The sequence below is a fragment of the Stenella coeruleoalba genome, assembly GCF_951394435.1.
Source record: "Stenella coeruleoalba genome assembly, chromosome: 17".
Classification (NCBI taxonomy): Eukaryota; Metazoa; Chordata; class Mammalia; order Artiodactyla; family Delphinidae; genus Stenella; species Stenella coeruleoalba.
In genome coordinates, this window is record NC_137163.1 from 15,415,397 (window position 1) to 15,438,195 (window position 22,799).

General features: G+C 52.6%; 1 protein-coding gene and 1 long non-coding RNA gene across 2 annotated transcripts; one reads left to right on the plus strand and one right to left on the minus strand.

The window, feature by feature from the left end:
• Positions 1–1,427: 1,427 nt before the first annotated feature.
• On the minus strand, positions 1,428–22,778 carry FAM83A (family with sequence similarity 83 member A; the record flags this gene model as incomplete). Its single annotated transcript, XM_079902236.1, has 4 exons — positions 22,222–22,778; positions 11,968–12,135; positions 10,227–10,351; positions 1,428–1,962 (listed from the first exon to the last, which is right to left on the minus strand). The coding sequence occupies exons 1-4, from the start codon at positions 22,699–22,701 to the stop codon at positions 1,428–1,430; spliced, it is 1,308 nt and encodes a 435-aa protein (XP_079758362.1). The 5' UTR covers positions 22,702–22,778.
• Positions 16,860–22,776, plus strand: LOC307176283. Its single transcript, XR_013824690.1, has 4 exons — positions 16,860–16,941; positions 20,546–20,651; positions 22,176–22,317; positions 22,663–22,776. It is a non-coding gene; the product is annotated as an uncharacterized lncRNA (long non-coding RNA).
• Positions 22,779–22,799: the final 21 nt, after the last annotated feature.

Here is a 22,799-nt window from a genome sequence, read left to right on the forward strand (position 1 = left end):
AAAGATGCCTCTGCCTCTGCCTCTGCCAGGAGTGTTGGACAAATACAAACAGGGCTGGGCTGCAGGGAGATGCCCTCTGCAGAGCACGACTCGGGATGCCATGTGCATCAGGATTCAGAGCCCACCAGGAGGAAGGATTGTCCCTCCAGCCTCCGCAGCAAAGGCAAAGCTTCTGAGCCGGAGAAGGGCAACAGGAAGACATTTGCTGAGACGACTTGGTGGCGGGGGAGGACATGGAAACCGAAAGACATGTGTGGGGCTTTTGCCCCTGCTTCTCTTGGACTGAAACAGCCCAAGTCGCATCCCTCGCCCCAGCCATACAGCCTTGTTCCTTAGGTCTTGGGTTACCTGTCGCTTCTCTGGGAAGTGTCCCCTGGCCTCCCAAGCTGGGCTGGCTGGCCCTCCTTTGTGCTCCCTCAGCATCCTGTGTTCTTTCTACCCCAGCAACGCTGTGGCCTTAGCATCTATTACCACCCCAGCAACAAACAGGACGTGCTGTGACTCTGAGAAGGAAAGAATGATGAGACTGGTGAGGGGCCTGGATCTGGAGGTAGCTGACTAAGCCTGGGAGCTGCAAGGTCAATGCGGGGTCCTCATTGGTTGCTCAAGGCTTCCTGAAGCACTGCTGCAGGGCCATTCCCAGATCTGACAACTCAAACCCCTGGGTTCCAGCCCAGACTCCAGGGACCTCCAGGCCAGCCCAAGGCTCTTCAGAGCAAAAACCTGAGCTGCCAAACTGCCTTGTCCATGTCCATCCGCTAGATGCCTTGGTTTGCTCCACCCTTGGTGGCCACCCTTTCAACCAGCCACACATAACTTACAGTGGCAGGTTCTGGGGCCTCATCCCTCATTCATCGGGCCAGGGATACTCTAGTATTATGCTCTTCCAGGGAGGAGGAGTTTACCTCCCCTCCCAGAAACATCTAGAATGTCCCCATACTTTCTCCTGAATCTGTCTCTCCAGAATCTCTGGGGAGCAGACCACCCCTGGGCACTGGGACACAGGAGTTCCTTGGTCACACCTACCCCCTGGCTCTCAGTGCCTCAGTTTATCCATATGTAAAACTCGGGCTGCATCAGCCCCTTCTCACATTACAGAGATTTGGAAAATGTTAATATGAAAGCACTGGCTGCTCTTTGGAGAAAGGGGCTCTATTTTCATGATTTTGTCCTCTAGCGCCCTGCCCGCCACCTCCCTGGAAACTTCTGGAATGTGCTGCATAGGCCATACTAGAGAGGGGAACCCAGGGAAGTGTGGGGGTCAGGAAGCGAACCGTCTGAGGCCTGGGAACATTCAAACACAGGCAATGGTTTCGTCCAAGTGCCTTTAGTTCAAAGGGCCACTGATTAAGGTAGGGTCCTTGAGCCAGAAAATCCAAGAATGCCCAGCTTTGGCCCTGGGGAGGTCAGCTGGAGGAAGGGACCCTTCAGAAATTCGGAGAGGCCTGTAGAAAGGGCCTCCAGGTGTGGGCCACCCTGGGCACCAGGCCAAGCTGCTCGACCTGCAGCCGCGTAGGCCTGTAGCCGTTGAGGTTGCTGTAGAGAGCAAACAGGCCATCATGGGGCCTCGGGGAGAAGTGGGCCTGTGAGGTCAGGGCCCTCCAAGGGCCATGATAGGGCTGGAACCTAGGGGCCAGAGGTGGGTTTGGGGCCAGGGGGCTGCCGGGCCCCGAGGACGTGGACAGACTCCGGTTCTGGGGGTTGCTGCCTGTCGACAGGCTGCTGAAGGGGTTGGAGGACGTGCCGTCGCTGGTGGAGCAGCTACTGCCACTGAGGCGGCCGGGTCGGGGGCCGGGGGCTGCTCTGGGCTGGAGGGGTGCGGCCGGCCTGGGCGACTTGAGGCCCATCACGGGCTTGGAGGAGGCGTAGAGGTGGCAGAACTCCTCGTCAAACAGCTCCACCGCCTGGCCCGTGAACTTGGAGAGGATGTTTCTGTGCACATGCCCACAGAGCCAGGTGAAGCTGGAGGCGAGAGGAGAGAGAGTGAGGGCTGGGGATGGGGAGGGCTTGGGCACCCTGCGCCCGAAGGGCCACTAACGCGTGCCCACCGCTTCTCCGCGCCGGCTGCTTCCACCCAGGCCCAAACCCTCCCCTCCCACAGATGGGAGAACTGAAGCTCAGAGACCAGCAAGTGTTTGCAGGGGAGTAGCTAAGATGCAGAGTGAATCCGGGCCTCCGGTCAGTGTTCCTTCCTGGTGCGCAGATTATGGCCCCTTAGAAGATCCCTGTGGAGGCCCAAAGGGACCGAGTGCCAGTGTCCCCAATTCTGTGCTGATGTGAGTCACCAGCTGCTGGGGCCTTAGCGGCTCCACCTGTGACAGGTGTGACACCTGCCTCTTCTAACCAAATAGGTTAGCAGTCTGGGGCTGCTCCTTGGAAGGAAGGGCTGTATTTCCATGAAAAGCTGAAGGGTGTAGCCCAGTTTTCAGGCAAATGGGCCGGAAGGGGTGCGAGTGGGGGGAAGACTCCTGTGCTCTTTGGGGGATGGAAAGGAGAACACAGGGGTGAGCCCACAGGATGGGAAAGATGCCGCATCAGTGGGCTTGCCCAGACACCCACGGGAGGCCGCCCTTAAGCAGAGGCCTTGGCCTTCTCTCCATTTACACATTTTAAATGGAAACAAAATGTTCAAGGCATTTGTGTGTTACCTTTTATGATTCCCTAATTTAAACAGATTCCTTTCTATCTCTGATGGGAAACTCCCCTCATCACCCCACTCCCCGCAAAAAAGCCTGGTGGCAGCACAGGAGACGCACCAAGAACATCATTTGAGAGATTCCTGGGTCCCTAATACTGTGGACCTAGGCGTGGGGAGCAATGAGGACAGCATGGTCAGAGGGGGACAGGGTCACTGTGGGGGACAGAAAGGACCCAACCAAGAGTCTCAGCCTCCAGCCCCCAGCCCCCAGCCCGCGTGTCTTGCCACCAAAAGGCGGACCCAGCTTCTGGAGTCCCCTGCTCTGTGAGGCAGGGCAGGGCCCACGCAAGGCCGGAGCAATCCTGGGAAGAGCAGCGAGGCTTTGTTTAAACCTCACCTCCTGCCCGGGAGCCACCCATGCACCCCAGAGAGGTGAGCAGCTGATACCGTGCCTCTGGCCAACCAGGTGATGGGGAAGGCAGCAAACTCTGGGACAGCCGGACTCTTGGCTACACGAAGAAATCAATCGCCCTGTGTTCTTTGGAATCAGGCTAGATTAGAACAAGCAACTGCATGCTTTCTTAACAAAGAAGGTCTAGGGGACTTCCCTGGCGGTCCAGTGGTTGAGACACCCTGCACTTCCACTCCAGGGGTCATGGGTTCGATCCTTGGTCAGAGAACTAGGATCCCTCCTGCCACATGGCCCCCCACCCAAAAAAAAGGCAGGTCCAAAGGTGCCCTGGCAGTGTTTCAGGGCCCCATGCACCCTCTGTGCCCCTGTGCCCCTTGTGTATCCCTGCACCACCTGAGTGCCATCCCCTGACCCTGCTCGCTGCTCATGGGTTTCCCTCCTCTACACCCCACATGTCCATTCATCCTGTGCTCTAGCTTTTACACTTTCTTTTATCACCACCCATGGTAAGAATTACATTTTATTTTTATTGTTTTTTTGGCCCTTAAGTACAGATAGTTGATTTAATCATAATTTTTGGCTCAAGACTCACTCTCATCATTGATCTATTAATGGCCCATTTACATTTCTGCAGCTTTATTTTATTTTTTGGCCACGCCAAGCGGCTTGTGGGATCTTAGTTCCCCGGCCAGGGATTGAACCCGGGCTCTTGGCAGTGAAAGTGCAGAGTCCTAACCATTGGACCACCAGGGAAATCCCTTTACTTAGTTATTTTAAATAATCTAATAAGCACCTATGAACCCATCACCTAAAATAAAAAGCTAGCATTGACAATAACCAGCATCTAATCACATGGTCCCTCCTAGGAACCCATCCAGTTTCCCCCAAATAGAGGAAGTCATCACCCAGAAGCCTGTGTCATGGTTCCCAAACTTTCCTTTTTCTATAGTAAGAAAAAGTTTTCTATACTCTTGAAAGTACCGTCAGCCCTCCATATACTCGAGTTCTGCATCCGATGATTCAACCAACCACAGATGGAAAATATTCAGAAAAAAATTTTCCAGAAAGTTTCAAAAGGCAAGACTTGAATTTGCCCCATTGGCAGCTCTTTACATAGTATTTACGTTGTATTAGGTATTATACGTGATCTAGAGATGATTTAAAGTATTCAGGAGGATATGGGTAAGTTATATGCAAATACTACACCATTTTATATAAGGCACTCGAGCATCCTCAGATTTTGGTATCTAAATCCCCCACAGATGCGGAGGAACAACTGTAAATATTTCTATTTTCGTTGTTTTTAACATATATCTTTGGGGATTAATCTTTGGGGATTTTTTTTCACTTCAACATTGCAGTTTATCCATGTTATCTCTTGTTGCTGTACTTCACTTGTCTTTGACTGTTGTATGATATTCCACTGGGGGCTATATCCTGGTTTATTCATACATTCTCTCATTGAGAGGCATCTGGGTTGTTTCCATGGTTCTCCTGTTGTGACCAGTGCTTCTGTGAACACTCTTATACCCGTCTTCTACTGTCCTGCGGACCCGTTTCTCTTGGAAATACACCTAGGAGTGGAATTGCTGGACAAAGCTAGGTGAATGTTCAGCTTTAGAGAAAATGCCACACTCTTTCCAGAGTCACTGTGCCGATTTGCAATCCCATCAGCAGTGTAGAGATTTGTAAATGCACTCTTTGTACTGTCAGGCTTCTTACTGGCTGGCCAGAAGTTTGCTCAGCTTTTTCTGTAAGATGCTATGGAAAAACCTAAATGAACTTTTTGGCCAACCCAATTTTTTTTTTTTTTTTTTGCTGAATAGGTATAAAATGGTTAACTCATTCTAGCCTTGATTTGCATTTTGCTGGTCACTGAGGATGCTGAACATCTTTTCCTGTGTTTCCTCCCCGTGAACCGCCTGCTCTCACCTCCCCCACCCCCACCCCACACTTTCATTGTTCTGTTTCTTTTGTGGTTTGTGGGAGTTCATTGTGATTCTTGACACTAATCTTGTCAGGGCATCATGAAAACCTGCTCCCAGTTTGTAATCTGACTTTTCACATTCTTTGAGCTGTCTTTGAGGGAACCAGAGTTCTTAATTGTAATACAGTCAGATTTAGCAATCTTTTTTGTGTTCTGTTTAACACAGAGCGGGGGCTATGTTAAGTCACCTAATCCTTATCCTAAGGTCTAAAAGACATTCGTCTATATTTTCTACTAAGAGTCTTAAAATTTGTTTTTGACATTTAAGTTCTTTTAATCTATTAGGAGGTGATTTTGTGTGTGTGCACCGCATGTGTGAGTGTGTATGTGTGAAGTAGAATCCACCTTCTCACATGGAGCATTTTTTTTTCCAGTTTCACCTTTCCCCACTGCTCTGACATGCCCTGTCATGTGGGAATCTGTGTCTGGGCTTTCTGTTCTGTTCCATTTGTCACTTTGTGTGTGTCCTTCACCCAATGCCACATTGTCTTGGTTACCACAGCTCCATCTGCAAGGGCAAGTCCGCCCTGCCTGTTCTTCTTCAGACTCATCTTGGCTGTTCTTGGAGAAATACATCTTATTGATACACTGTAACCTCCTCACATACACAGATACGTACATAACCTCACAACAATCTCCAGAACATCCTTTACCTCAGTGCTCTGATTACTTTTGTTCTGTCCTATTTCATTTTTGAAGAATTCTGGGGATCAGCCACTAAATCAATTTCATAGACAGGGATGCACAGTTTCAAAAGTTGTATTCCTCTAGCCATACTGGATGGCCAGGACCTAACATGAACATCCATTCATTCAACAAATATTTATGGTCATGTATAAACATACCGGCACTGTATTAACTGTACTTCCTGCCAGGAAGCAATAGAAAAGAAAACAGACCCAGCTCAGGCCCCGACGTCATCTTTCTTAAATCTTGGCTAAACAAGTTCACAGAAAAGGTCTCTAGGGAATGATCTGGAAGCTGCCTCCGGCAAGATGAGTTAGCAGGGTAAGGACAACAGGATTGAGCTGTCCAGCAAAGGGAATAAACGGCAAGTGTAAAGACCCTGAGGCATGAAAGACCTGGGGAGAGGCCAGTGTGGCTGCAGCACAGAGGAGGGGAAGAAGAATTCTGCTAAGACAGAGGCCGCAGTAAGAAGGTGGATTTTTTTTCCCCCCTAGGAGCAATGACATGCATCGAAGGATTTTAAGGATGGAAGTGATTTGATCTTGTTTGTGTTTAAAAATCTTTCTGTTCCTGGTAAAGCCCAGGGTGGCAGCAGGGGTCAGGGCAGGAGTGGACTCAGGAGCCGGTTGGAAGGCCATGCTGATATCATGCTGTCGCTCATGCTGTTGCAGCTGCCTGATTTTGCACCTCACCCCTGCCCCAAACTTCTTCATCCTCCAAGCCTCAATCCAGCCTCCTGGACCTGCCGGCAGAAGTGGGAGCTCCCTCCTGGCTGACCCCAGAGCACTTTCTTAGCTCATGCTGATCTTAGAGCATACACCATACCGCACCCTGTGGTCATTCATCTACATTTCCTAAGGAGAGAGAGGAGTTCTGTGTCCCCAGCATGTGGCACAGCCCTATGCTGGTGAGACCCTCAACAAGAGCTGAAATGTTGAAATGCACACCCTCCCCACTCCCACCCCCACGACTCAGCCAGAGAAATGGACAGAGCCCTTCAGTTTGGGAAAACTGTGTGCAACCAGAGGGAGGGGCCCAGAGACAGGTGGACTGAAAGGATGGGGTGAAGGCTTTTCTGATTGATTTTTTGTTTTTATTGGAAACAGCTCTAAGGGTCCCAGGGAAAAGGATCCTCTGAAAGGCTGGCAAACAGATCACCTTTGAATGTTGAGAGCAAAAACATTATAGTTGTCCTGCCCTCCCTCCAGAAGCTGGATTCTCCACAGTTCCCAGGAATGGCCCGGCATGTCTTCAAGCCCACTGCCACCCTCCTCCTGGTACCTCCCATATCAAGCCCGACCTGGCCTCAGCAGGCACTAACGAGCTGGAGATCCTAGTCAAGGAAGCTGGTGACCCTGACCCAATCACCTAGCCTCTCTGTGCCTCAGTTCCCATCTGTCATTTAGAAGAATAATGCCTCCCTCAAAATGTCACGAGGATTAAGGGACTTCCCTGGCTGTCCAGTGGTTAGGACTCTGCACTTCCACTGCAGGGGGCATGGGTTTGCTCCCTGGTTGGGGAGCTAAGATCCCGCATGCCATGTGGCAAGCCAAAAAAAAAAAAAAAAAGAAGTCACGAAGATTAAATCCTTACTAAAGGTCTGATCGCACCTGGCCCAGGGCCTGGCACAAAGCTCAGCAAGGTGGTTATGCTTCCTTCTGCCCCTTCCAAGGGCAAGGCCACCCGTGCATTATGAGCTCAAAGGGCAAATACAAATGAAACCTGAGAGAGTTAATTCTCCTTATTGAAAATAAGAGGAGAGGCTTCCCCCCTCTTCATCTCCTTTCAGAATTTCTTTCTCTGTCCTTTTCAAATGTATGGAAATCTTTGTAATGGCTAAGTAAGCCACTTGCCAGTCGCACAACTGGTTGCTCAAAGATGGGGAAGGGGAAGTGACCGCTTAGTGGTGGAGGGGCTGTGGATGTGTCATCCCCACGTCTGTGTATGCCGCTCTGACAAAAGACGTTATTTTGAGCTGAAGGAATTTGAGAAGCAGGTGCAGGAAGGACTCTCTGGCCTCCCCCTTCTCCCTGAAGCCAGTCACAAGGCCCTCATGTGAGAGATGCCCTCCCTGTACCCAGAGGAAAGGAGCATCCTTATCTCCAAGGGCAGGGGGACTCAGAGGGATCCGAATGGACCAGCCTTGCTCTGTTTCCCCCAGTAACTACCCTTAGCTCTTCCCTTTCGTCCTATCACGTTTTACCGTGGTTGTCCGTTCTTCATCCAACCTCATATAAAAACACTAAGGTTTAACCATTTCTTTGGGTCTTCATTTCCTTTTGAAGGCTCCTGTGTCACGTAAAACTTGTATTAAATAGACTTGTCTGCTTTTCTCCTGTTCATCTCTCTCTCACCAGTCCATTTTACAGGGCCCCAGCCAGAGAACCGAGAAGGATATTAGAAAAAAGTGTTTCCTGGGACTTCCCTGGTGGTCCAGTGGTGGCACGGGACCACTGTGCTTCCACTGCAGGGAGCACGGGTTCGATCCCTGGTCAGGGAACTAAGGTCCCACAAGCTGTGTAGCCGAAAAAGAAAAGAGTTCTTCCTCCCCGTACAATGGGTGCGTGGTTTCTTTGGGGGCAATGGAAGTGTTTGGAGCTAGATAGTGGTGATGGTTGCACACACTGTGACTGTACTACGTGCCTCTGAATTGTACATTTTAAATGGTTAATTTATGTTATTGTGAATTTCACCTAATAAAAAAGAGAGCGAGAATTCCTCTGCTTTGACTGACCCCTCCCTCCAGGCTTGGCTCCTGGGGTCTGGGGCAACTGCCCAGGCCCGGCCCTCACCCTTGCCCTCCAGGTGGTGAACTCGGTCTAGTGGTGCTTGGTCAAGGTCAGAGGTCAAGGTCAGAGGCCTGATGTAGGGTTTTAGGCTGAGCTCCTGCCCTGAGCTTTATGTCCTTGCTGCCCAGAGGCCTTTGTCCCTCTCTAGGGAAAGAACAAAAGGCTGATAAGGTGGCTTTGGCCACTTGGGGAGGGGAGTTCAGCCCCACCTCAGCCTCTTACAAACAACCAAGGGCTGGAGACAGGGCCTGAGAATCAGAAGCAGGGGGGCTCCTTTTCCACAGGTGCCCCCGGATGGAGCAGAGGATGAGGGGAGAGGCTGTGGGTGGAAACAGACGTGGGCTCAGTGGCCCCAGGACACTGGAGGTGTCCCCTCCGGGCTGCCTCGTCCCTGAGCCCCCTCCCTGCACACTAGTTGTAAAACCTCAGCTCTTCCCCTCGCAGAGGGACAGTGCCTCCCAGCTTCCTTTACTGCAGCCTGTGAGGTGGAGGCCACAGGCCCTTCGCACAGCTGAGGAGAACAGGCTCAGGAAGAGGTGGAAATGGGGAGCCAGAGAGGGGCACCCTGGCGCCATCCCAGGCCCCCTTCCCTCCCCTGGGTTTGTTATCGGTTACCCGCCTAGTTTGAGCAGAGCTGCAGGAGGGAGCCCCATCCTGTTCCATGCCTGCAGCAGGCCTGGTCTGTATCTACTAGGTCTCTACATAGCTGGTGAGCGAATGAAGGAACAGAGAGGTGCAGTGACTTGCCCGAGGTCATCCAGCCAGGAAGCTGCAGAGCTGGGAACTGAACTTAGCTTATCTATCTTCTAGGCTGAGCTGCTGCCACTTCCCGTCCCTAGTGCCAGCCTGAGGTCCCATGAAATTTGGAGACACTTCTGACAGGGAAGTGGAGGAGGGGCCAGGAAGCTGGTGGTCAGGGGCCACAGAGGGTGACGCTTGTAATCTTATCTAGGACATGGTGACAGCTCAGAAAGCCCTGGCAATTCTGAAGTGAGAGGAGGGCTGTCTCGGTGCTCTCCAGCCTTCTCGGGGCCCACACACCCTCTCCCCCAGCCAACGGGGCGTCGCCCAGGCCTGCTCTGCTGGGCAGCCCTTCACGACCAGCGTCTTCTCAGCCCACACCCTTTCAAGTCTTGCCTATTACGTGTCCCTTCCCTTGGGGCTTTGGCTGGCTGATAGCAACCGCTTACTGAGCACCTACTGTGTGCTGGGAGCTACACTAGGCTTTGCAAATTTTATCTCGTTGAGTCTTAACAATAGTCTGCAAGGGGAAGTATTGTTATCCCCATTTTACGGATGAGAAAAGTGATGCTAAAAAGAATTGCACACTTTAAATGGGTGAAGTATCTGACATGTGAATTACATCTCAATACATTCACTATATTAAAATAACCAAACATTTTAAAAATAAAATGGGGCCCCCATACACAACCAAACAAATCACATGGCTTTAGAATCACACCTGAGAGATCTGAGGAGGGAAACAGGATTTTATGTCCTATTGCCACGCAAAGGGAAACCAAGGCACTTGGAAGTGTCTCCCTACCCCGAAGTCCTCCCAGGAAGGGCCCAGATTTTCCCCTTTCACGCAGGCTGGTCCTGCCTCCAGCCTCGTGTATATGATGAGCCCCCAGCTCCCCCAGGGCGTTGCCGGTGGGCCTGTGGGCCTTGGCCTCCGCAAAGCCCCGACAGAAGGTGAAGCGCAGCGCTCACCTGTACGATCCGCACAGCACGTATCTCCAGTCCGAGATGATGAACTTGTCCTGGATTTGGCCGGCGAACTTCCTGCCTGACTTGGCGCAGTACACCTCTCCTTCCACGCTCCGGATGGAAACGTTCTGTTGCAAGGGAAGTCAAGGTATCCTCGCTAATTGTGTACCCAGAGACACACACTTGCCTAAGAAAACATCTGGAAGGATGCTTGCCAAGAGTAGAAGGGTTATTGCTAGCTGGTGAGATTGTGGGCCATTGTTATGTTTTCCTTGGCCGAATTTTCTAAATTTTCTTCAATGTCCTGACATTATTTGAGTAATGGGGGAAAAGAAAAAAGAAAAAGAAAAGAAAAGAAAGGGGAGATGGTAGAATTCAAACAAAGCAGAAAGTAGAAGGAAGATGCGGGCCTGGTGTCCACAGAGCCCTCAGTCCAGGCTCCCATGGCCCACAGAGGCCTGACAGGCCCAACCTCACCCTGTAAGTGGCTTTAGTGACATGAGTCCCTGACTCCAGGCTGGTCAGAGGGAAGGCCCAGTGCAATCAGAGGGGGCGGCTTTGTGGAGACCTCAGTGGACCCTAGATTGCTGTAAGAAAAGGTGTGGCCACAACCCAAATTGTGGCCCTGTTTGTCCCTTTCCTCCCCAGTGGCACCCGCTGCTCCAGCCCTCAAGCCAGCACCCCTGGAAGCTGAAGAAATGAAAGGCAGGTGAGGCAGGGGGCTGTCAGAGGCCAGCGGGACGCTTCTGGTGCCGAGAATGCCTGCTGGTAGCTGGACGGGCTCTGGGAAGGGGTTGCCCAGCGCCTCCAACCACTCCTTCCAGCCTCTCCACAAGCTCTGGGGGTGGCGGGAACAGGGCCACGTCCCACTGTCCCTTGGTGCAGCGGGTGTGGGCCACGAGGACAAGGCCCGCACTGACTCTCTGGACCTGTTTCGATGGCCTCATGCTGAGGCCGTGTGATCCACGTTACGTCAAGCAGACCCAGCAGTCGGGGGACCTGAGGCCTGTGGCGACCGGAGGTGCCTGGACTCAGCTGCATCCCGGTCAGTGTGGAGGGGAAGGGAAGGAGGAAGGCGGGGAGGTTGGGGTCTCCCGGGGCTGACCTGCCTGAGCTGGGGGGCAGTCACCAAGGAAACCACCTGTCAGCTGTTCAGCTGGGTCTGCTTGTAAAAGCTGTGGGCGGTTTCACGTTAGAGCTTGAATTAGCTGCCCCAAATTTGCCGTGACTAAGTGAACCCTCATCTCTGGGTTTCCCTTCTCCTTGCTGGAAGAAGGAAGTGAGGAGTTTGGTTAAGTCCAAGAGGATCAGCATCCTGTTGGGGCCGTGGAGCCCTAAAGATGCGTCCCACAGGTCCTGGATGTCTCACTGCCCCAGAAGTGCACCCACCGGGTCTCCTCAGCTGAGAGGAGAAAAGGCAGAGGTCGGGCCCCTTTATCCTTCCCAGCCCCCAGTGGAGCTGTGTGAGGTCAAAGGGCTATGAGCGGGAATGATGGAAATCTCTTCCAGGCCAGGTCCTAAAAACATCCCTCAGAATCCTCCCTCCCTCTCTCTCCCTGTCACTATGTCTCGGGGGCCGTGTATTCCTTGTGGTGCAGCTACAAGGTAAGGGAGGGCCGTCTGAACTGGACTTTGAACAAGAAAGGAATGTGTGTTAAGCCATTGAGATGGAGGCATGCGTTACCACAGCGTAGCCTATTCTATCCTAACACAAAATACCTTTTACACTGTCACGGGACCCTACCTTGAGGTGACTGTCAGAGATCTGGGCTTTGTCACACATCTCCCGGAAGAGCTTCACGCCTCCCTGGTCCAGGAGCACACAGACGAACACCCCGCGCTTGTTGGCCGCCTCTAGGATGTCACAGAAGATCTCCACGTCTGTGAACACATCCATCAGGATGGCCAGGACCTGGGCCAGGGCAGAGGGGTCGGACACCAGAGAGTCAGGGCCAGGTGCTGACTTCTTTCAGACAAACCCCCTCAGTCCCAGCCAGCCTGGGAGAGCTGTTCCCTTTGCTGCTGCACTGGAGCGGGGAGGGTCTGACAGGGCAGGACTCAAGGAGGGGCGCAGAGCTGCAGTGCGGGCCCTGCCTCTGTCCTGACGTCATCTTTCCAGCCCCACCACAGATCCTCTGGCCTCTCCACCCACTGCTGGCATGGAGAGTGCAGAGGAGAAAGGGGAGATGAGCAAAAAGATGAGGCGGGGGTGGAGTGGGGGGGAGATGAGGCCAAGGGGCGGTGGCCTGGCAGGGTCACAGGAGAGGGACAGATTTAAAGTCACAGGTTCTCAAACATTTGGAGCTTTAAGACGCTCTAGGGCCACTGGCTTTCAAATGTTTTTAAGCCGTGGAATCCTCGCCTCAAACAAAATCCCTGTGGAGACCCCAGGGGATATAGACTAGACTAGGCTGAGCTGCCCCAGTGGGAGGGAGAAGGGAGTCCAGCTCAGCCAGCAGGTACTGCATCCTCCATCATAGCAGAAACTTGGGGGGTGGGGGGCCCTAGATAGCCAACAACGGGGAGAGACGTGTGTGTTCCTGCCTGCCAGGCACCCCTCCTTCCTGCCAACAGCACCCCGAGCTCACTTTATTTTATTTTTGGCCTATACCGTGCGACTTGTGGGATCTTAGTTCCCCAGCCAGGGATAGACCCCGGGCCTCCTGCAGCGGAAGCGCCCATTCCTAACCACTGGACCGCCAGGGAACTCCCCCAAGCTCACTTGAAGGAATTACCTCTGCTCCACCATGCATGTGCTTTGGGTGGGTTTCCTGCCGTGCCCTGGATTGGGTGCGGGGGAGGCACACTGAAGCCAGACCACTGGCCACAGGGATTGGCCCAAAGGTGGTCACATGACACGTTATCCTCATGGGAGTCAGCCCAGGACTATTGCTGGGACTCCTGGGGAGAGGAGGCATTCCTTCTACTGGGATTGCTTAGCTAGTAGATTATAAACTACGGCTGCTGGCAGCCATCTTGCCCCATGTGGGGGCAGCTTGCCTGAAAGCAAAGCTGGATCTGGAGAAACCAGGGCTAAGAGGTGGAGACAGATGCCCAGCAGCATCCTTTCGACATCTGATTTCAGTTACCCCTGAAGCCAATCTTATGCTGGACTTGTCCACTGAGGACGTCAATGCATGGTCCCCTTCTTAAGCTTTTTGGGGTTACTTTCTGTGATGTTGTGACTTATAATAAGAAATGTATATTTGGTCTTCATATCAGTTTCTGGCACAGAGCTCCTAATACCCTGGGAATTTCCAACCTGATGAGAGCTGAGAGCAATAAAGGGGTCTTTTGTTATGTTCATGAGGAGACTTTCAGACCTAAGGACATTGGCACTTAAGGATGTGGAGCTCTTTGCCAGGAGGACCAACCTTGTGACCAGAGGGTTGGAACTTTGAGTCTAACCCCACAGCCTCTGGTGGAGAAGGGAGGAGCTGGAGGTTAATCAGTCACCAATGGCCAATGATTTGATCAATCACGCCTATGTAATGAAGCTCCATAAACACCCAGAAGGAGAGGGTTCAGAAAGCATCTCGTTGTTGGACACGTGAGGTTTAGGGAGGTTGGTGCACTCAGAGAGATGCACTGTGCATCTCTTCCCTCTGGCTGTTCCTGAGTTATATCCTTTTATAATAAACTGGTACTCTATTAAGGAAAAAGTTTCTCTGACTGCTCTCAGCCACTCTAGCAAATTGATCAAACCCAAGGAGGGTGTTGTTGGAATCTCTAATCCGTCGCTAGTTGGTCAGAAGCACAGGTGACAATCTCGGCTTGCGATTGGCATGAGTTGAGTTGTAGGACACCCAGCTGATGTCCAAGAATTGCTTGGTGCTGTGGGAAAGGCTCCCACACAGTGGAATGGAACAGAACCAGAACTCTTTGTCACTCAATCAAAAGCCCTTCTAGTACCTAAATTGTGGTGTGTTGAGAAGTGGATTATTAGGCAGCCAGTAAAAATGATCATTATAATGGTTACATAGAAACTATAGGACTTCCCTGGTGGTGCAGTGGTTAAGAATCTGCCTGCCAATGCAGGGGACACAGGTTCGAGCCCTGGTCCAGGAAGATCCCACATGCCGCGGAGCAACTAAGCCCGGGCACCATAACTACTGAGCCTGCGTGGCACAACTACTGAAGCCCGTGCGCCACAACTACTGAAGCCTGCACACCTAGAGCCCATGCTCCGCAACAAGAGAAGCCACCGCAATGAGAAGCCCTCGAACCACAATGAAGAGTAACCCCTACTCACTGCATCTAGAGAAAGCCCACGCACAGTAACGAAGACCCAACGCAGCCAAAAATAAATAAATAAATTAAAAAAAAAAGAAACTATAAATCACGGTGAAATATTAAAGTAAAACTTGCTGTTTAATATATGCTCAACAAATGTGCATTAACAATTAATGAATTAAGTGAAAAAAGAAAAAACCAAAGCACAAAATGATAGCATGTCCATTATTATTGCCAGCAAGGGAAGGTGGTGTATGGACAGATGAGTGCAAAGCAAAAACTAACAGTCATATTTGGATGGGGGACTATGGCGATCTTTTCTTCAACATTACCTGTAATAATAACGTTCAACCACTTTTCTACTAATTACAATAAATTTTTTTGACCATCCACATCTGGGAAGTAGCAAGGACAAGAAGAGTGTCATGGAGGCAGGTGAAGGAGATGGCTGGTACCCACTCGGGGCTGACTTTCTGCTCAGCTGATGTGGGTGTCTGGACCGGGGACGGAACTGTGAAGAAATTGCTCACCCTCGGCTAGAGGTCACTAGAGCTAGAGCTGCTCTAGTAGTGAGGCCCCTGATCCTTTAGAGCCATGGCCCTGTTAACACACAATTAGGTATATGTGCACATTGAAGCTTATGGCACCAATAAGGTCCTCTCTCCTGAAAGATAAATGCCTCCTCATCCAAGGTATTGGCAAAAGAGACAATGCTCTCTCCCCAGCAGGTCAGTAAATCCTCCCAGTTGTGTTCCAGTGAGTCTTCGTTGGCAGAGACAGGGCTGGTAAGCAGGTGACCGATTGACAGAGGAGGGGAGAGGTTTGCAAAAAACCCAGCGTCCTGACTTAAGCGATGCTTGGAAGGACAGGCTCATGATAGCTAGGTTTATCTTGTTTGCCTCCTTTTGGGATTGCCTCCCAGCTGGATCGATTCAAGGCCAATAACTTCTTGCATCCCCTACGTGGGCGTTCTACCTCGCAGGGTGTAGTGTGTTGATCAATCAGGCCCCAAAAGATATGTCCGCATCCTAACCACCAGAACCGTGGATGTGACCTCATTTGGAAAAAAGGTCTTTGCAGATGTAATTAAGATTCTCAAGATGAGATCATCCTGGGCTTTCTGGTGAACGCTAAGTCTAATGACAAGTGTTCTTATAAAAGGCCCTCAGAGGAGAGACAGGGAGAAGAGGATAAGGCCATGTGAGGACGGAAGCAGAGACTGGACTTCTGTAGCCACAAGCCAAGAATCACCTGAGCCACTAGCAGCTGGGAGAGGAGGGAAGGATCCTCCCCTAGAGTTTTTCGAGGGAGTATGGCCCAGCTGACACCTTGATTTTGGACTTCTGGCCTCCAGAACTGTGAAAGAATACTTATCTGTGTTTTGTTTTGTTTTGTTTTAAGGGTTGTTTTTTGATAAATTTATTTTATTTTATTTTTGGCTGCGTTGGGTCTTCGTTGCTGTGTGCGGGCTTTCTCTAGTTGTGGCGAGCGGGGGCTACTCTTCATTGCGGTGCACATGCTTCTCATTGCGGTGGCTTCTCTTGTTGCGGAGCACGGGCTCTAGGCGTGTGGCCTTCAGTAGTTGCAGCACGTTGGCTTCAGCAGTGGTGGCTCCCGGGCTTCAGAGCGCAGGCTCAGCAGTTGTGGCACGCGGACTTAGTTGCTCCACGGCATGTGGGATCTTCCCAGACCAGGGCTCGAACCCATGTCCCCTGCATTGGCAGGCGGATTCTTAACCAATGTGCCATAAGGGAAGCCCTTATCTGTTGTTTCGAGCCACGAAATGTGTGATAATTTGTTACGGCAGCCCTAGGAAACTAATACAGAGCAGTAGCACATAGTCCAGGGGAAAAACGATCTGGAAGATAGGGAACTTTAGCTCCAGCTGTGGCGCTAGTGGAGGCTAGCTGAGTGCCTTCGGACAACTCACTTACCATCTCTGGGCCTCAGTTTCTTTACCTATAAAACATTGCACGATAGAAGAGCATTAGCTGTCATGTAAGTTGGGTCTAACCGTAAGCCCAGGTAATATAAACGGAAACATATGCAGAAGTAAAGTGTGTCGTTAAAATATGATTGTGATTTTTATATGCATTATTCTTGAGGAAGTGTGGATAATGTTAGAATACCAGCATGAGAGAATGTTGTTTTAATTCAGGTTATGGGAGACGGTTAAAATTAGTGCCCACACCACTATGGGCATAAAAAAGGAACAGAGTAGGGTTCTTATTAGGGCCAATCAGACGGCCCAGCCCAGAGGTGTGGGGTTGGCTGAGAACAGGAAGGAGGTACTTCCCGTGCTAAGGAAGGAAGTTGGTCTGGGAGCGCTGCCTGGCCGGCAGGCTCTGAGAATCTGGAGTTTCAGTGAGATGGCGGGGCCCAGCCAGGGGGCTGCTGGTCAACTAGGGTGATACCCACAGACAGGGGTCATCCTGCGGAGACCTAAAATTCTGGCTGAGAATCCCTCACTACCTGAGCGGCAGACGTGAGTTCCTCATGGGCTGGAAATCTTGCTGCTTTGGGAAGGGCAGGGGGCAGGAGGGGAAAGAGGATTTGGGTCCTGGTGGGACCACCAAGCATGTTGGGGCCAGTTGTTGGGGGGCACTTAGCACCCCAAGGCCCAGTTTGTGCTTCGATTGCTACTCTTCCCTCTTTCTCTCCTACGTGCTGATGCTTCGTTTTTGAGCTTGCTTTTGGTGGGTGAGTAATAACAGCAGCAACTCTTTCTTTCTTTCTTTCTTTCTTTCTTTCTTTCTTTTTTTTTTTTTTTTTTTTGCGGTACGCGGGCCTCTCACTGTTGCGGCCTCTCCCGTTGCGGAGCACAGGCTCCGGACGCGTAGGCTCAGCGGCCATGGCTCACAGGCCCAGCCGCTCCGCGGCATGTAGGATCTTCCCGGACCGGGGCACGAACCCGTGTCCCCTACATCAGCAGGCGGCCTCTCAACCACTGCGCCACCAGGGAAGCCCCCAGCAACTCTTTCTTGAGCACCTACTCTCAGCCGTATGTTCGTCCCCTGTAACCTTCACGGCACAGTTACCCTGGCTTCCCGGGTGAAGAGCCAGGAGTGCAGAGATGTTAAGTAACTTTCCAAAAGCTGGAATGCGAGGAGATGCCCCAGACCCCAACCCAGAGCCATGCTCCCAACTGCAGTCTACTGCAGGCCTAAGAGAAGGACTCTGATCTCTGCTTACATCAGATACAGCCTGTCCCTCCTCTGCTTGTGGGTTAGGATGGGCCAAGTAGGGAGAGTCAAGCCCTGGGAGGGTTGGGGGACCCCAGAGCAGAACTCAAAGAGAATGTGGACAGAAGAAGGGAAGGGGGCCCAGGTGGACCCTCCCCCGTCACCTATCTGCTGACCACAGTGCGAGGGGGCCAGCAGCCCTTAAAAAGGCAGCAGTGAGAGGACCATCCCCCTGCAACCACATGTTCCCACCTGTTTGTGTCGCCTCTGGGTGTGCCTGGCGCTCCCCTCCCTCACCGCCAATCTGGAGCAGTGACAATATGCCAGCGCTGAGCCCCGCCTCCCAGAGGGGGAGAGGGACTTCCTCTAGGGAACTCCCGTGGGAAGGGAGACAGGCCAATCACAGATCCCAGGAGGATGCCGGGGGCGCAGGGAGCATCTCTGCTGGCCCTTGGGGGCCGTCCCACCCCACTCTGGCAGGACCTAGGTGGGACCTGGGCCCAGAGACCCCACAGGCCTGGCAGGCTAGACCCCTCTCTCCCAGGTCTGCCCGTCCCTCAGCGGCCCTTGTCGGGGGAACAGCCGGAGACCTCGCCCTGGGGACCCTGGTGGTGTTCGAGGCCCTGGAATCCCAGTTGTCAGGCATGAGGCAGACCTGCTCGTCAGCTCCCTGGGGGCGCAGTAGGGGTGGGGGCAGGATTGTGCAGTTCCTGCTCAGACTTCTTGCTGTGTCCCATCCCTCCACCCTTGTCCCTTGTTCAGCTGCTCCCAGGGCAGGGGCTTGGCCTGAAAAGGTGGTCCTTGACACCTAGGGGTGGGGGGAGCTTCTTTGGGACCTTCTCACAGCTGCCCCCTTGGTCCTCTGCATGCTCACCCCACTCTCTCCCTACCTCCCCAGAGAACTGAATAGATTTTTCTCTGTGCAGTGAAAGGGAGAGGGAGAGGGGATCGAGCAGGGACAGGGGGCTTGCCTGCTCAAGTTCTCCACCTTTTTGGTCTTGGGACCCCTTGACACTCTTAGAAGTTACTGAGGCTCCAAAGGGCTCTGGTTTCTGTGGGTCATAACTACTGAGACTTGTCAGATTAGAAACAAACAGAAAATTCTTAGTGTTTATTAGTTATTTTAAAATAACTAATATTCCTCACTTAAAACAATATTAAGCCCATTACATGTTAACATAAATAACAATTTTAAAGCAAAAATAACTATACTTTCCAAAGCAGCAGCAAAATGAGTGAGCAGAATGGCATCCTTTTACAGTTTTGCAACTCTCTGTGGTGTCTGGCTTACCAGGAGACAGCTGGTTCTCACATCGGCTCCTGTAGCAATCTGTTGTGATGTGTTGTTGGGAAGGAGATATATAAAGATAATCTGGCCTCACACAGATAAGTGGTTAGAAAGGGCAGGACCTCACAGACCCATTGGAAGGGTTTTGGAACTCTCAGGGATCCTGGACCACACTTGGAGGATGGATAATTTGTGTTTTTTGTTTTCTGTGTTTTATGACACTTTGACATCCCAGCGCCAACTGATTACTAGAGATCACAAGCACTTCGACTAGGCGCAGCCTCTGATATGCTAACCGAGCAATCCAGAGCCATGTCCCAAGCCTCCTTTATCTGACTCTCCAGCATCCAGACAGTATTTCCCTGCCCATCCTAAACTACCCCAGTGCCAGCTATGGGACAACCAGGGACCATAGGTGGCCCAGAGCCTGCTAGAATTATTCAAAGTAGCCAATCCTAAACTGTTCACCTGGCCCTGCCTCGCCACCCTGGTGCTCCCCGTGTGGCCCTGCACAGTGTGTGGTGCTTCCTGCTTCTAGGACACTGTGAGCAAAAACCTCCTCCTCCCTGACAGTCCTTTCCACGCCTGCCTACCTCCAGGTCATCCAGACCTCTCACTCCTCTAGACGTCTGTATCTGACACACCCTAGACCTGGAATTCCTTTACCTCCCTTCTCTGCCCAGCAAACTCTTACTCAGCCGTTGAGACTCAACTCAGAGGCCACCGCTTCTGTGAAGCCTGCGTTAGTCACCCTCCCGTCTGCTCCCCGGCACAAAGCGTTGCTCAAGCCCAGCACTGCCATCCACCAGTGTCCCCTCTCTTCCCACCTCTCCCCCAAGGGCAGGTGGCTGGAGGGAGGGAGGCCCCTTGTTCTGCTCTGCCATCCTGGGTTCAGGGCCTGACCAATGACTTTGGCTTTGTGGAATAAAGGGATGAGAGCATGACGGGAAAGAGGGAGAATGCCTGCTCCTCAGGGAGCAGAAGCCGCTCCGGGAGACGCCCAGCAGGCTGGCTCCATTTGTGCCCCTGTCTTCTCCTCTTGAGGGGGCTGAAGCCACAGGAGAGGGAGAAAACAAACCCCCTGTCCTCCCTCTGTGTGGACACAGCCTACTTCCATCTACAGCCTGTGGCTGGGGATCCAGCCCCCTCTGGCATCTCTGTGGGAACAGGTCACTGGTCACTCCTGAGCCCTCTGTGTGTGTGTGTGTGTGTGTGTTGTTGTGTGCGTGTGTGTTGTGTATGGGAATGGTATTGCAAACTGCCTGCAAGAGTCTGACAGGTAACAAGATGGGTGAAGTTCATCATGGCCTGGGACAAGAGGGAGTGGTGGGGACTGCCGCAAAGGTGACCCACCCAAAGAGGTGACCTCAACTCAGCGCCAACAGAGCCAGGTCTTCCGACTTGCTAAGAGGAACTGGAAATTCTTACTTTCAGGTGAAATCTTCTGATTTTTAAGTGTTGTCCTAAATTTGTAACATACTGTGTTGATAAAGCAAAGGACAGCAGCAGGCCTCAAGGCCGCAGAGGTGAAGAGAGAGAAGCCTCTCTAGGTGGGGTAGGGGGAAGGGGAAGCGTTCAGCCTGGGGATTGTGACAAGCCCCAACCTGGCTTCTTTCCAGGGAGTCTCACTCACCCTTTGAGCCGCAGCAGCTGCAGCTGAGAATTTCGCCAACACCATTGGTTCCCCGCCCTCAGGCGAGCACTGCACTCCAGCAGAGACCAGAGGTAGCACACTTAAGAACAAGCCCTGGGAGCTGGAAGGGACCCCTTAGTCCAGTGTGGGATCTGGGGCCTGGGGAGGTCAAGGGACTTGCCCTGCGTTGTGCAGCCCACCCCAGGCAGTGTGGGCACTCCTGGTTGCCTGCCTGAGCCCACCTGTCAGTTCCTGATGCTGCCTTGCCAGGGAAGCATGAAATGCTGCTCTGAAGTAGCCCAGCAGCGTGAAAAGCCAACACTCCACCCCTTGTCACCTTCTATTTTATTCTCCAGAGCTCCACTCCCTCCGTCCCGTTTGAGCACAGCTTCCCCCCTCCTGGTGGCTTCTTCTGGAGCCATGAGATTACACACACTATTAGACACGGGAGGGGATTCTGTCATGAGAGTGGGATCTCAGCAGAAAATGAGCTTAAGTATCAATTTGCCCATTTTTGAATTCTTTTAAGTGGAACAAACTAAATAATTTTAGTGATGAGAGAGACCCTTTGCAGATGACACTGAGTCCTTTCCTTGGGGTCCACTCTCACCCCTGCCCCTGCAGCTTCAGGAGGTGGAGGGGCACCTGTACCCCTGTGCTGAATGGTCATTTTGTGCACCTGGGTAGAATGATCGGGGGTGCCCCCCGCCAATTCCCCGGGGGAGCAGGCAGCCCCTGTGGGCCTGCAGTTCCAGGAGCATTGGGAGAACTCCCGGCCAAATGCCAGTCCCGGTGCCTGAAATTCTGCCAGCTAAGCTCTGGCCTTGAAGGATTTTTCTTCTTCTAAAGTCACTTATTAAAATATAAACACTCTGGGGAGGGAGAAACCTCTGCTGCCTCCTCTGTCTCTGCCTGACCACAGGTTGGATTCAAGCGCTGCACTGAATTTGTGGGCAGACAGGTCTAAGCCGAGCCTGAGAGGAAACAGGGCGAGTTTGTGTCCCAGTGGAGTGGCCGCTTCATTCAGAAATACAGAAGTGAGGCACCTCGCCTAGGCTGGGGAACTCAGGAAAGGCTTCCTGAGAACGGGACTTCAGTGCTGGGTCCTGAGGAGTAGGTGTTAAGGGAAAAGCAGGGAAGGTGAGGGGGCTCCAGGCAGAGGGAACGGCATGTGCAGAGGCCTCAGGACAGAACCTGATGTGTTTGAGAATCTGCAGGTCACTCAGGACTGAGTGGCAGGGGGTGGAAGGGGAGCTGGAGAGGCCGTGAGCCATGCTACGGAGTCTGCTGGTCCCACTGGGGGCAACTGGGAGCCACTGAAGGCTCTAAGCAACGAAGGGACCAAGTTAAATTTGAAGTATAGAAAAAGTGTCTACAGCAGCTTGGAGACTAGGTGGTCGGGCTCAAGATGGAACAGGAGGGTCAGATGGGAAGCTATTGCCGGAGTTCCAGTGATGGGTGTTGGTGGCCGGGACCCAGACTGTGACAAATGGGATCAGGAAATCAATGATCTAGGGCAGGGCAGAGCGTAACATCCCTGGCTCCATCCTAAGCTCCAGTCACCTGGACTCCATCCCTTAGAGCAGGACACATCCCTCTCTCCTCTTCTCCACCAGTCCCCCCACCCCATGGCCAAGGAGACGCAGACTCCGCCATCGCTACCTGGCTGGTCCGGGTGATGCAGCGGCGGATGAGGTCCCTGATGTTGTTGCGCTTGTCCGTCTGGAAGTACACGGTGACGCTGGACTTTTCCTTCAGGTAGGGCTTCTCAGCTGAGGCCCAGGTGTGCAGCAAGGTCGGCTCGCTGCCCTCTGAGGCCACAGGGAAGTAGGTACTTGAGGCCACGGAGCAGGAATCGAGTCCCTTGGAACCTGCCGCGGCCTCTCCTGGGGGCTCCGGGGCAGAGGGGGGCTCCTTGGCCTGGGCCTGGATGTACTGGGCCTCCACCGAGGACAAGAAATCCACCTCGCCTTCCTGGCTGAGCACCCGCCAGTAGGCCTCGGGACCCCCATCCAAGAGGGCATCTGTGGCCAGCCGGGCACTCTCATTGTCACTGAAGTCAGCCCTGGCTGGCCGGACCCACTGGCTCTTGACCTCTTCCAGGCGTTTCTGGATCTTGCCCACGTGTCTTGCCCCGCTCATGCTGCCCTGTCCCTGAGTCGTGTGGGGGGCAGCCGGCACCCGAGCTCTTCCTGATGTCAGGGGCAAGCGGGCCACACCACCCAGGAGGAGCGGGGCTC